General features: G+C 39.8%; 1 protein-coding gene across 1 annotated transcript in view; it reads right to left on the bottom strand.

Moving 5' to 3' along the window:
- tdrd12 (tudor domain containing 12) overlaps nt 1-14,723 on the bottom strand; it is a 151,414-nt gene that overhangs the window by 72,551 nt on the left and 64,140 nt on the right. The window contains exons 15-16 of the mRNA XM_073069663.1: nt 12,244-12,435; nt 9,855-9,983 (exon numbers count right to left, since the gene is read on the bottom strand). Coding sequence (XP_072925764.1) covers nt 9,855-9,983; nt 12,244-12,435 — 321 coding nt within the window. The remainder of the gene's footprint in view (nt 1-9,854; nt 9,984-12,243; nt 12,436-14,723) is intronic.

Below are 14,723 nucleotides of genomic sequence, written 5' to 3'. Positions count from 1 at the left end.
AAGGAAGATAAGTCATCTGGACCAGATGGTGTACACCCCAGACTTCTGAAAGAAGTGGCTAAAGAGATTGTGGAGGCATTAATAATGATATTTTTAAGATCCATTAGATTCTAGAATTATACTGAATGGCTGGAAAATTGCAAATGTTACTCCTCTCTTCAAGGAGGGAGAGACACAGAAGAAAACTATAGGCCAGTTAGTCTGACTTCAGTGGTTGGGAAAATGTTGGAGTCGATAATTAGGATGGGGTCTCAGAATAGTTGGAGGCACATGATAAAATAGGCTATCAGCAGCATCGTTTCCTCAACGTAAAATCTTGCCTGACAAATCTGTTGGAATTCTTTGAAAAGCAGTGGCTGATTGGCAGAAGGCAAAGAATGGGAATAAGGGGAACCTTTTCTGGCTGGCTGCCAATGACTAGTGGTTTTCCACAGTAATCTGTATTGGGACTGATACTTCTTACGTTATATGTCAATGATTTGGATGATGGAATTGATGGCTTTGTTGCAAGGTTTGCAGACAATATGAAGATAGGTGGAGGGGTATGTAGCTTTGAGGAAGTCGGGAGGCGACAGAAGGACAGATAGATTAGGAGAATGGGCAAAAACGTGGCAAATGGAATACAGTGTCGGCATATGTATGGTCACGCATTTTGGTAGAAATGAAAGGGTTGACTCTTTTCTGAATGGAGAGAAAATACAAAAAACTGAGGTGCAAAGGTTCTTGGGAGTCCTTGTGCAGGATTTCCTAAAGGTTAGTTTGCAGGTTGAGGCTGTGGTGAGGAAGGCAAATGCAATGTTACCATTCTTTTCGAGAGGACTAGAATATAAAAGCAAGGATGTAATGTTGAGACTTTATAAAGCACTGGTGAGGATCACTAGGAGTATTGTTAGCAGGTTTGGACCCTTATCTTAGAAAGGATGTGCTGAAACAGGAGAGGGTTCAAAGGAGGTTCACAAAAAGAATTCCATCATTGAATGGCTTGGGATATGAAGAGCATTTGACGGCTCTAGGCCTGTATTCGCTGGAATTCAGAAGAATCAGGGGTGACTCTCATTGAAACCTATCGAATGGTGAAAAGCCTTGATAAAGTGTTTGTGGAGAAGATGTTTCTTATGGTTGGAGAGCCTAAGACCAGAGGACACAGCCTCAGAATAGAGAGGTGTCCTGTTAGAATGGAAATGAGGAAGAATTTCTTTAGCTAGAGAGTGGTGAATCTGTGGAATACTTTTCTAAAGACAGCTGGGGAGGCCAAATCTTTATGCATATTTAAGGCAGAGGTTCATAGATTCTTCACTGGTTAGGGCATGAACGGATACGGTGAGAAGGCAGAAGATTGGGGCTGAGAGGAAAATTGGATCAGCCATGATGAAATAGTGGAGCAGACTCAATGGGGCAAATGATCTAATTCTGCTCTTATATCTTATGGTCTTATAACTTCATGCAGCTTCTCCCTCTCTACCTCCTCAGGAAGCTAAAGAAACTTGGTATGTCCTCTCCGGCCTTCACCAATTTTTAACTGATGAAAGTATGTATTTCAGCAGGCGGCGCAGCACACGACAGCAATGGTCCTTCAGATCTGGTGCTACTTTAAATTAGTTTTTAAATTTAATTTTAAGGCACAATTAGGGTTTAGGGCAACTGATAACAGAGCGACTATCTACCATCGCCAGATACTGCTACAATACAGAGATCGCCCAAAAACAAACCTTCATGAAAATCTGCTGGTTAGATTGCGCAACCTTGGCTTTGAGGGACTCAGGCCTGCAGTCCTTGGAGTCGCCTGATGCTGGTGGCCGGAGTTGGGGACATTGTAAGGAAGCCAAAGTGAAGCAAGCGGGCAGGAGTCTGTGCCAGGAAAAAAGTAAGCCCCAGCCAGCCGGCTCTCCCATCCATTCTGCTCTCTAATGTCTGCTTCCTGTTGAGGGAATTGGGCCTGCAGTCCTCAGAGTCGCCTGATGCCGGTGGCCAGAGGTGGGGATGTTGTAAGTGGTGTGCGAGGAAGCGGAAGTGAGGCGAGCAGGCAGGAGTCCCTGCCAAGAAAAAAGCAAGTCCTAGCCGGCTGGCTCTCCGTCCATTCTGCTCTGCAATGGACATTAATTTGGACTACATCTGTGGCAACAAAATACTCGGTGGGAGTACAAAAACGGACGGAATCCCAGATGCCGCCATTCAGCTGTTTATTTATGTAATAAGATTTTCCCCCAAGCCATCAGACTACCAACCTGCTGTGCCTATTGTCTTGATTATTATTTATTGTAATGCCTGCACTGTTCTGTGTACTTTATGCAGTCCTGGGTAGGACTGTGGTCTAGTGTAGTTTTTGGTTTGGTTTACGTAGTTCAGTGTAGTTTTTGCATTGTTCATGTAGTACCCTGGTCCTGAAAAATGTTGTCTCATTTTTACCGTGTACTGTACCAGCAGTTATGGCCGAAATGACAATAAAAAGTGACTTGACTTGACTTGTATCCTATCCAAATACATCACAGCTTGGTATGGCAAATCTGTCCGAGATTGCAAGAAATGTAGTGAGTTGTGAACATAGATCAGACATTGCAGAAACCAGCCTCCCTGCACTTCTCGCTGCCTCGAAAAGCGGCCAACATAATTGAAGACTCCATCCATCCCAAACAATCTCTCTTCTTCCTTCTCCCATCAGGCAGAAGGAAGCACATACCACCAAACTCAAGGACAGCTTCTATCCTGTTTTGAGACTACTGAGTGGTCCTCTAGTGTGATAAGATTGACTCTTGATCTCACAATCTAGCTTGTTATATTCTTAGACCTTACTGTCTGCCTGCACAGTACTTCCTCTGTAATCGTATTTATCCTGCAATGTTATTGATTTATCTTGTTCTATCTCAATACACTGTTTTAACGAAATGACCTGTATGGACAGGATGAAAAAAGTTTTTCCACTGTTCTTTGGTACATGCAACAATAATAAACAATATAGTTTAAACGATTGTTCGCAATTTTTCCATTTCTTTAAATGGGATTAGTCAAGTTGGGAAAAAAAAATCAGCATGAACATGGTAGGCTGAAGTAGCCATGTTTGTGCTATGACTAAGTTATAACCAGATTAAACAAATACATTTTAAAAAGGTTGTGTGTTTTGACACAAATCAGACTTTAATGCACAAAAGTCATACATCTGGAACAATGAATCTCTTAATTCTCGAGATCTAGGAAATTTCAGAAAAAAATGACAAGTAATCTCAGCAAAGCATACCAGATCCTGAGGTGGTTTTAGATGACTAGAAGTTAATTTTTTTTAGATGTAGTAAATAGAACGGGGAAGAATTTCAGGATCAGGGTTAACACTTGGATACATGCATAGAACTTCTGAAAAAGCAAGGAGTGTTTAAATTTTTAATCTTCATTCATTGAAGATATTCAGTTCCAGGATTAGTTTTGCACACCAAAAGAATCATCATGTTTGTACATGCGTGGAATAAAAATATATTCTCATTATTTTAAAAATTAAGAGCACACTGATTGGAGGTGCAATCTCAAGGGCTTAGATGGCCTATTCTTATTTAAAGAATTCTCTTAACCTGTGTGCTCACAGAGAAAGAAGAAAAAAAATTGCTATTGCCAAAATCAACTTCCAAAAAATGAAACTCATTTTTACCAACAGACACATTTCTGTGACAACAAGACTTAGGCTACTAAAACGTTACATCTGGTCAATCTTGCTGTATGCTTCCGAAACATGGACTATAACACCAGAACTCCAAAGAAACTTAGAAGCAACAGAAATGTGGTTTCTTAGAAGAATGCTGAAAATATCATATAGAGATAGGGTGACTAATGAGACAGTACTCCGACGTGCCCACACAAAAAGATCTTTAATGAGAACATTAAATGAGAGGAAACTTAAATTCCTGGGCCATGTCATCAGAAAGGGAGAAATAGAATGCCTTACATTACAATGCCTGAGAAAGGCAGGAGAGGAAGGCAAAGAAGATAGAGGAAGGCACTGTGAAAGAACTAACAGATCTAAGTGTGCGAGATATCATTGACACTGTGAGGGACCTTTCAATGTGGAACCATGATCGCCCAAGTGTGTAACACGCAAGGCACATGAAGAAGAAGAAGTGTGCTTGCCTAGATTCTGCATCCACCACAAATCAGGATTGACAGAATAATGCTGAGGCAAGGGTAAGAAAGTGACTACAAAAGCACTTTACCAGTTGAAGAAAATTAAAGGTGCTTACTTCTGTAAACAGTAGCATTGAATTCACAATCAAGAGAGGAAAAAAGTTAAATAAACCAATATAAATCAGAAATAGAGGCCTGGTTGACATTAAATGGGACAGAGTGAAGTTGGGCCATGTCGAAATTGGGAAATTGGTTAGTGTCAGTATAGAAGCATAGATGCTTTAGCTTTTTGTAGTTGATGTAGCTTTGTAACTGTGTTGAACATTTCTCTACCCCCGAACACAGAAAAAGCACACAAGGATGTTCTGATAGAAGAAGATACCTCGGGACACCATGTGCCAGAGACAGTTTGGTAAATCATAAAAGCATAGTCAAACACTTTGGTATATGTACAGCAACTATCTAAAGTTCTTATGAACCAAGTGTCCAAGGTGTTTATGGAACAGCATCAAGAGAAATTTAAGAGAGTCAAAGAAATATATGTAAGGCATGCAAGGTAATGGATAAAAATGGGTCTCACAAGAGAACTGACAAGAATGACTCTGGAGACCAAACAATACAGAAAACAATCCTGGATCCGTGTCTTGGAAAAGAATTAACTGAACTGAACCCCAGCCAGGTTCACCTGAGTAGATACCATCCAGATACACATACAAGTTGAGGACCACTTATTTGAAATGTTTAAGGCTGCAAGTGTTTTGAATATTTTTCAGATTTTGGAATATGTAATAAAATAGCTTAAGGCTGCCATCATTTCCGGCGCTGAATTTATGTGCTACTGGTAAGCAGACTTTGTCTTACACTTGTTCACCACACATATGCAGTGAGTGATGCAGCCGCTCAGCATGTTAGACTTTCATCAGCAATGATTTTGGCAAACTGAATGCATTTATCTGCTGCTTCGTGAACTGCAGACACTTTATCACCACAAATCTTGCAAAATTTCTTAAAACTGTTCTTAAATTTCTACAACCAGCCTGCTGAATATTCATAATAACCTTCAATTTTCAGTTAAATGTGACAGATCTTTGCTTATTTCATGATAAGTGCACTGTTCGGTTGCATACATTCACTTTGACAAGACTAATCCACTCTTTCAATACATGTTTGAGATCTCCATTTTTCACTTTATACAATATTTTTCTATTTCTCATTAATTCTCTGTCCATTACATATGTGAGGTCACTTTTCAGAATTGTCTGTGGTGCACAGAGATCTACGCATCACCTGGGAACATTCCCAGCGCCTTGTGGAATTTTCCATTTGTGACATCAGGCGTACAGGAGTGAGATATGCCCACTAGTGGAGTGGTGTCACAGCAACAGCCTGGCACTCAACATCAGTAAGACAAAAGAGTGATTGTGGACTTCAAGAAGGGTAAGATGAAGGAACACATACCAATCTTCATAGAGGGATCAGAAGTAGAGAGAGTGAGCAGTTTCAAGTTCTCTGAAGATCCCAACATATCAATGCAGTTATAAAGAAGGCAAGGCAGCGACTATACTTCATTAGGAGTTTGAAGAGATTTGGTATGTCAACAAATACACTCAAAAACTTCTATAGATGTACCATGGAGAGCTTTCTGACAGGCTGCATCACTGCTTGGAATGGCTGGGGGGGGGGGGGGGCGCTACTGCACAGGACCAAAAGAAGCTGCAGAAGGTTGCAAATTCAGTCGGCTCCATCTTAGCTACTAGCCTACAAAGTACCCAGGACATCTTCAAGGGGTGGTGTCTCAGAAAGGCAGCATCCATTATTAAGGACCTCCAGCACCCAGGGCATGCCCTTTTCTCACTGATATCATCAAGTAGGAGGTACAGAAGCCTGAAGGCACATACTCAGCGACTCAGGAACAGCTTCTTCCCTTCTTCCAACCGATTCCTAAATGGACATTGAGCCCTTGAACACTACCTCACTTTTTAAATACATATTATTTCTGATTTTTGCACAATTTTTAATCTATTGAATATATGTATACTGCAATTTATTTATTATTATTATTTTACTTTTCTTCTATATAACGTATTGCATTGAACTGCTGCAGCTAAGTTAACAAATTTCACGACACATGCCGGTGATAATAAACCTGATTCTGATATCATATCAGCGCTCAAAAAAACTTCAGATTTCAGAAGTTTTTGCATTTTGGATAAGGGTCACTCAACCTGTAACTGCTTTTGGAAGTTGCAAAATTAAACCTAAGTACCTAAAAGACTTAAGTAACTAAGAAGGTAATAAACTTTGTTTGGACTACATAGTGAATCTTTGAATTTGAACTAATTGCAATTAACAAAGAGATGTAGTTATTAGGAAAAATCATTGCCTGCTGAGGTTTATTAGATGTTCATTTGCAAGAAGAGCGGTGCGAGCAGCTGCTGAGGAAGTGTGGACCACCAGGATGGGAGGAATGGAGTAGCAGGGAGTTTGAACAAGGTGGAAGGGAGCGCTGGGGTGAAAGATCTTCTGAACTAACACCTGGCAGGCAGAACCCCAGCACATCAGGTTTGTGATCCAGACTGTGTACGACATCCTGCCTGGTCCAGCAAGCCCTTTTGCTTTGGGCAACAGACAGGCACCATTATTTTGAATTAACTTTTGGTCATTAACAACTATAAGCATCTCCACCAACACAGAAAGCCCATAGCCTTCTTCAAAGCTGGAGACCAACCACAGCCTCCGTCCAGATCACCAGCAGGCTTGTTCACCATGGTGCCTGATAGGCAACTGAAAGCTGATCTTGGCAAGCAATTAAAGATCCCTGACTTCATCACATCATCATCACTGAAGGATGACATGGTCATTCTGTCAGAAACCTTGAAGCAAGTAGTCATAGTAGAAATGGCAGTGCTTTGAGAAGAACAGATTGACAATGCATTCGAGCAAAGGAGGCCAAATACTAGGAGCTGGTAGATCAGTGCCATAGACAGGGGTAGAGGGTACATTGTGAACCTAAGAGGTGTGGTTCAAAGTTCAAAGTAAATTTATTATCAAAGTAAATATGCCACCATATACAACCCTGAGATTCATTTTCTTATGGGCATGATCAATAAATCAATAATAGAATAACTATAATAGAATCAATGAAAGACTGCGCCAACTTGGGTGCTCAACTAGAGTGCAAAAATAACAAACTGTGCAAATGCACAAACAAATAAATAATAGTAATAAATAAGCTATAAATATCAAGAATGTGAGATGAAGAGTCCTTGAAAATGAGTCCATATGTTGTGGAAACATTTCAATGATTGAACAAGTGAAGTTGAGTGAAGTTATCCCCTTTGATTCAAGAGCCTGATGTTTGAGGGGTAATAAATGTTCCTGAACCTGGTTGTGCAAGCCCTGAAGCTCCTGTACTTTCTTCCTGATGGCAGCAGCGAGAAGAGAGCATGCACTAGGTGGTATGGGTCCTTGACGATAGATTCTGCTTTCCTGTGACAATGTTTCATGTTGATGTGCTCGTTGGTGGGAAAGGCTTTACCTGTGATGGACTGGGCCATATCCACTACTTTTTGTAGGATTTTACATTGAAGAGCATTGGTGTTTCCATATCAGGCTGTGATGCAGCCAGACACTATACTCTCCACTACAACATACTCTATAGGATACTATATAGAAGTTCATCAATGCCAAATCTTCACAAACTCTTAAGGAAGTAGGGGAGCTGCCATGCTTTCTTTGTAATTGCACTTACATGCTGGGTCTAGGATAAGAGCTCCAAAATAATAAACTTGAGGAACTTAAAAGTTGCTGACCCTCTTCACCCAATCCTCCAATGAGGACTGACTCTGGTTTCCTCCTCCTGAAGTCAATAATCAGCTTTTTGGTCTTGCTGACATTGAGTAAAAGGTTATGGCATCTCTCAGCCAGATTTATAATCTCCCTCCTGTATGCTGATCAGTCACAACTTTTGATTCAGTTTACAATAGTGGTGTCATCAGCAAACTTAAATATGGCATTGGAGCTGTGCTTAGCTATACGGTCATTAGTGTAAAGCACGGTACCTCTGTTGATGGGGATTATGGAGAAGAGGTTGTTGCCAATACGAACTGACTGGGATCTGTAAGTGAGGAAATCAAACATCCAATTAAATAAGGAGGTATTGAGGCCAATGTCTTTGAGTTTATTGATTGGTTTTGAGATGATGATGGCACTGAATGCCGAGCTGTAGTTGATAAAGAGCATTCTGATGTATCCATCTTTGCAGCCCAGATGTTCCAGGATTGAGTGAAGACCCAATGAGATGGCATCAGCTGTGGAGCTGTTGCTCAGCAGACAAATTGAAGTGGATCTAAGTCACTTCTCAGGCAGGAGCTGATATGTTTTATCACCAGCCTCTCCAAACACTTCATCACTGTGGATGTAAGTGCTGCTGGTTGATAGTCATTGAGGCAGGTTACCACATTCTTCTTGAACATAATTGAAGCCTGCTTGAAGCAGGTGGGTACCTCAGATCACCAACACGAGAGGTTAAAGATCTCAGTGCACACTCCAGCCAGATGTTCGGCACAAGTGTTTATTACTTGACCAGGTACCCGTCTGGGCAGAATGAATTTCGTGGGCTCACCCTCCTGAAGGCTGTTTGCACTTCGGCCTCAGGGACTGCAGTCACAGGATCGTCAGGGGCTGTGGGACTTCATGATGGCTCCTCCATGTTTTGGACATCAAACAAGCATAGAAGGCATTGAGCTCATCTGGTAATGATGTCACTTAACTTGACTTTAAGAGATGAAAGCATTCAAGCTCTGCCACAACGGTCAAGCATCCTTCACTGATTCAAGTCTACATTTGTAGTCCGGAATTGCCACTTCGCCCATGAGATGGCTTTCCGGAGATTGTACCTTGACCTCTTATAACTTTCTTGGTCATCAGGTTTTGCTGGCTGCTTGCACTGCAATACCTACTCTCTCTTTGGAATTACAGGGATTGCAAAGAGAAGAACCAGCAGATCCATCACAGAGGCTACTGAGCATGCCTCCAGATGGCCATGGATCAACAGGTATAAACTGTGGACCAACACTGATGGGACAAAAGCCACGGCCTGATCAACCCTGGCTGGGTCGTCTGGGCAAGGGAGTCTGATGTTGAAAGACCTGAAACACCCGACGACCCCAGGTTGCATCACTGATGATGTCTCCCAGCAAGTCCTAGGATGCATCTCTCAGCATCATTCAGAAAAGATGACTGTAGCATTGATTTTTTCCATTTGTTGCTGACTTAACTTTATATATCCCTTTAAATATTAGTCATACAGCACAGGAACATGTCCGTCATGCTACCATGTCCATACCAACTAGCAGATTTATTTATACATATTTAATGAGTAACCTTTTAGGCCTTGGTAATTCGTGTATTTGTCTAAATGTTTCATAAATGTTATAAGAGTGTTTGCCTCCACCATCTCATCAGGCAACATATTTGAGATTCCAAACACTATGAAAAATATTCCCCATCAAATCCCCTCTAAATCTACCTCTCACCCTCTCAATATGTTGTTTTGCTAAATTCTCTTTAAAATTTCAGGAACATAAAGATTTTTTTCTCCAACTTAGTAAGTAAGCAGTAAAACAATATTTGCACATCAGTTATCAGCCTTTGCAGAGAGAGGGTGTGTGTTATTTTTGCCAATTACATATAACTTAGATCATTGTATTCTCAGAGACTGTTAGAGCGTATTGAAATCAGTTACTTACTTTAAACACATGATTAACTTCCTCAGCACAATTAGCAAAAATCAAAGTCTTTTGTAAAACCTCAGAAGTGAAGTCCAACATGGTCAACAACAATGATGTTTTCTCATCGTCTAGACAAAGCTGCACTATCTATTAAAGAAATATCATCGACATACATTTAAAGCAAACAGGATTCATAAAAATATTCTTTAAAATTACTAAACAGAATATAATAGTAGCTTCTCAGCTATTCTCCTGAACCTATGAAGTGCAAGTATTACAGGGCACAATTACTTCCACTCACAAAACAGCCTTAATATTTAACTTTTAAAAATTTAAGGGGCTTTGCAGTAGCACAGTCAAACAAAAATATTGATGACTAACTTCACAGAAAGAGAAAAAACTTACAGAAAGAAGAGATGAGCAACAAATTCTGGCATTACCAGGTACGCAAATATTTAATTTTAAAAAATTGAAAAGCTCATTAGGACAGAATTAGAGGAACACAGTAATCCTGGAAGCTAATAGAGCTGCAGGTAATTACAAAGAAAAGGAGGCATGACCATAAAGTACTTGGATACAAGATTGAGAATTATAAAGTCAAGTCAAATTGAGTTTATTTTCATGGGCAATGAGATACCGGAACATAAAAAGCTTGCTTGCAGCAGTGTCACAGACATACTGTAGATACAGACAGCACACAGAATATAAATTATAAAGTAAATTGCAAAAAAGACAATGAAGAGTGAGGAAAAAATGACTTCGCAAAAACAAGGTCAAGGTTGAATCTGCAGACACAATCCCAATTTTCCAGTTCAGCCTTCAGTTCTGGTGCTATGTTTTCAGCTTGCATGTCTCCCTGTGATCTGATACATTTTTCCATGCTTTCCTCACATGTCCCAAAGACGTAAATTGCTCGGTTGATTGGTCACTGTAAGTTAACTCTAGAGTGTGAATAGTAAATATCTGAGGGAAGTTAAGGAGAACAAGTGGAGAAACAAAAAAGTGTAGAAGTAGAGTTAAAGGGTTTTTGTACTCATTGGGCATGTTTCTAATAGGTGAGTTTGAGGAAACCCACATTAACATGGAAAATGTAAATTTCACATAGGCCGCACCAGGCTGGAGCTGTGAAGTAGCAGGTCTCATTGCAGTGCAACTGTACTGTCCATGATACCATTCAGCCACTAACATAATTTTTCACAAGTTCACACTCAAATTCTATCTCTCTTTTTATCAAGCTTCTAGGCCTCCAGTAATGAATTTTAAAATAACTTAGTCACATTTCTGACTAAGTTATAAACCTTTTTTAAAAAAATTAATACTACTTCTAATTGTTATTGTCAGTCATAGATAAATCATTTCTCCTTTTGGGCATTTCTGCCTATAAGGATTTTTATTTTTGCAAAATACACATTTCTCTAAGTGCTCAATATTATCTGCCCACCATCATGTTGTTCAGTGTGTTCTCCTAACCAACCACAACCAACTCTCCTTTCATACTTGCATAGTTAACTTTGTTTAGATTTAATAGCTTGGTTTTGCATTCAACTTCCTCACTTTCAAACAGACTGTAAAATTTAGACTTTTTTTTTTAGGACCCTTGAAAGCAAGACTATCAACCAACCTCTTTTCACTGCACGAAACAAGATTCAAAATACTATTTCTCCTCTTCAGTTCATCAAAATATTAATCAAGAAGGGTGCCTAGAACACATTCTATGACTTGATCTTCTACATTATCCTATAGATAATAAATCTGCTTTAATAAAGTCTCCAATAATTAAGTGTCTTTGCTGTTATATGAGCCTCTAATTTTCAGATTCATGCCACTCCTAATATTACAGCCAGTAATTGCAACCTATAAATAAAGGGCCAAAGTTTTCTACCCTTTGCTGCTTCTTAGGTTGATCCAAATTGATTCTAATTTTAAAGCATGTTCTGTATTCCTTATTAATAATTCTTTATCATCCCCTTTTCCTTACTGCTAGTCGTTGTACGTCAAATATCCTGGCACATTTATTTATTTTTCCAACTTTGATCACCTTGCATCCAATTTCAATAACAATTTACTTATATTTGTGCCAATAATTAATTTCCCTTGTTGCAACATAACAAGCATTCAGATATAGAGCTTTTCATTTTATCACTCTCAATTTTCTGTAGTTTAACTCCTGTTTGCTGCTTGACCTAGTTTTTTTTTTACCTAGTTCACTTACAACTTCTCTAACATCACCTCCCTATTTTCTCTTTCCTTTGCAATTTCCATCCCTTAATCAAGTTGGTTTAAAGCACTTAGGCATAGTACATAAATTACAGTATCCAAGATATAATTTTCAAAACAAAAGCATTTAACTACAATGAGGTGAGCACAGCAAAGCTTCTGAAAATATTCATGCTTCTCTTGTACATACCTGATGCACTTTTCCATAAAGTGCAGCTTCTTCCATGTCTGTTATAACAACATAAGGATCACTTTGATTTTCTTTTATCAAAATTTCCATTTCTTTTGCCCAATGTTTTCCAACAGCGATGAGCTGTTGTGGAGTTGAATATCTTTCCGGAACCTTAGTGGCCTCCTTGAAGTGTTGTAAGATAGTAGTCGTCTATGATTGAAAAGAAATTAGGATATTTTTTTCTATCATGCATCTTGAGAACAATATTTCAGAATTCCCATGTGTGGTGAACTACATATACCTGCCTGGACACGCCCCTCTGCTGACTGCTCCTGTGGCTCCTCCCACAGACCCTGTATAAAGGCGGTTGGAGGCAATGCTCCCCCCCTCAGTCTCCAGGATGTTGTGTGGTGGTCTCTTGCAGCTAATAAAAGTCTATCGTTTGCCTCCCATCTCCGAGAGTTATTGATGGTGCATCACCATGTTTATATTCAAACACTGAAGTTATGCATTATCAATGATAATAATCTTTTAAGTCTAATTAAAGTTAATAAAATTGAAATGTTACTAATAATTAATACTACACCACTCAGAAACAAAATTAATCTCACTTCCATTAATAATCATGTTTTGCCAGTTAAAACCAGGATAACTTCCCCTGCCAGAATTTTGGACAAGTGATACCAAAAAAAAAGTAATGCACTACTGGTGATAGAACGAAAATGCATGCCGAAAACAGTTTCACAGCAACTTTTAGCTTTATAAAGGTTGTTGTAAACGAACTGGAAAGTATGGTTGATGGAAAATCTATAGAATTGATAAAGCACAAGAGGAGATCATAAAGCTCATTACTCGCTGTAGTTAAAGCCCAGAATAATTATTTATGAAACCTGCTCTTAATCTTCTCTGCTCCAAGGATAACATACCCAGATTCAAAGTCAATCTTGGCATCTGAAATTTCTCATCACTGGATTTATTCAAGTAATTCCATTCTCAAGAGCACTGATGTGCTTCCTAAAGCGTGGCAATGAGAATATCACACACTTTAGGAAACATTTGAAGGAATTATGATGCGATGATGACTCTCCTCATATTTTTCTTATAACATAGACAAAGTCTGACTATATTCTATTTTCCAATCAGAATTCTTTAATCCCATCTCTCACCTGATGGCTGAATGTGGCCTGGTAAAACTGAGGCCAATTAGTATTACAAGTAAATATTCTTATGGATGGAGTTTTATCTCACACAAGGCAAATGACTGTGGTTGAAAGTTAATCATTCCTTTCCCAGCACAGGATTGTTGACGGAGCTATTTTCAAATGATTCATCAATCATGTCCCATCCATCAATAAATGTAAAGTTGGTATATTTGGTGTTCCAGCTTTCAGGCAATTTGTTTGCTTTTACTACGTGATTAAGCACATTCAGCTTTTATTTTGAAATGAGCTGTTTCAGATCTGTATCAGGTCACTTCCTGTGCAGTCAGGAATTAATAAGTAGGGGGAGTTCCGGTAAGATGGCGATTGCTTAGCTGCTCCGAACTTTTGTTCCGTTATTGTCGCTATCTTTGCACTAAATGTCTCCATTTTTTAAACCTTAGTTAGGAACTTTTTTGGTTTCTTTTACTTGCCTGTGAACACATCTACTTTACAATGTCTAGCAAGAGTTCTAAATCCGGGAGAAAGGAAGTTCCGGCTCTGTCGGCTGAGACCCGCGCTGCGCTCGAACAACTCCGAGACGATATTTTAAAGGAATTTAGAACCGCTTTCAAACAGCTGGAAGCCAAACTGGATCGGATCAATGATAGAGTGGACGAACATGCTGAACACTTATCTCGCATCGATTTTACTTCTGAAGATTTAGAAAGTCGTGTTCGATACTTGGAGACTCTCTGTTCCAGCCTAGAGGAAAAATGTAACAAACTCCTTTCCAAAATGGTGGATCTCGAAAATCGCAGCCGACGTTGTAATCTTTGAATTCTTGGGTTGCCAGAGGCCACCGAACAGGGATCAACCGTGAAGTTTTTCGCCGGGTTTCTCTGTGAGATATTCGGGAAAGATTTGCTTCCGAACCCACCTGAGCTCGAAAGGGCACACAGGGTCTACGTTCCCCCCGGAATACTGGGCTCCCGCCCGCGACCGGTAATTTTGTGCTTTCATCAATACCAGGTAAAACACCGTCTGATTATGGAGGCACGTCGCAGAGGTACTTTTACTTTCCAAAATACAATCATTCACTTTGTGGAAGGAATTAATAAGTAGGAAGCACTGGCTGACTGAAGGCCCGGGGGTTTATGCTAGGAGAAAGAAGTATCTATCTAAAGCCTATGGGCTTAGAAGAGCCAGCCAAGGGCACTGGTGAACATGGAGCTGAGACCGATCAGTTTTTGGAATGTCACTTCAATGTTGACGACTGGCTTGCACCTGTACCTACCAATACTGAAGCTATCAACTTCCTGCAGAGGACCAAAGCATTTGTTGAAGAGTCAAATCTGC

This window comes from Hemitrygon akajei, chromosome 17 (assembly GCF_048418815.1).
Source record: "Hemitrygon akajei chromosome 17, sHemAka1.3, whole genome shotgun sequence".
In the NCBI taxonomy this organism is placed as follows: Eukaryota; Metazoa; Chordata; class Chondrichthyes; order Myliobatiformes; family Dasyatidae; genus Hemitrygon; species Hemitrygon akajei.
Note: the sequence above shows the minus strand (reverse complement) of the source record. Positions and strands in the feature narration are given on the sequence as shown.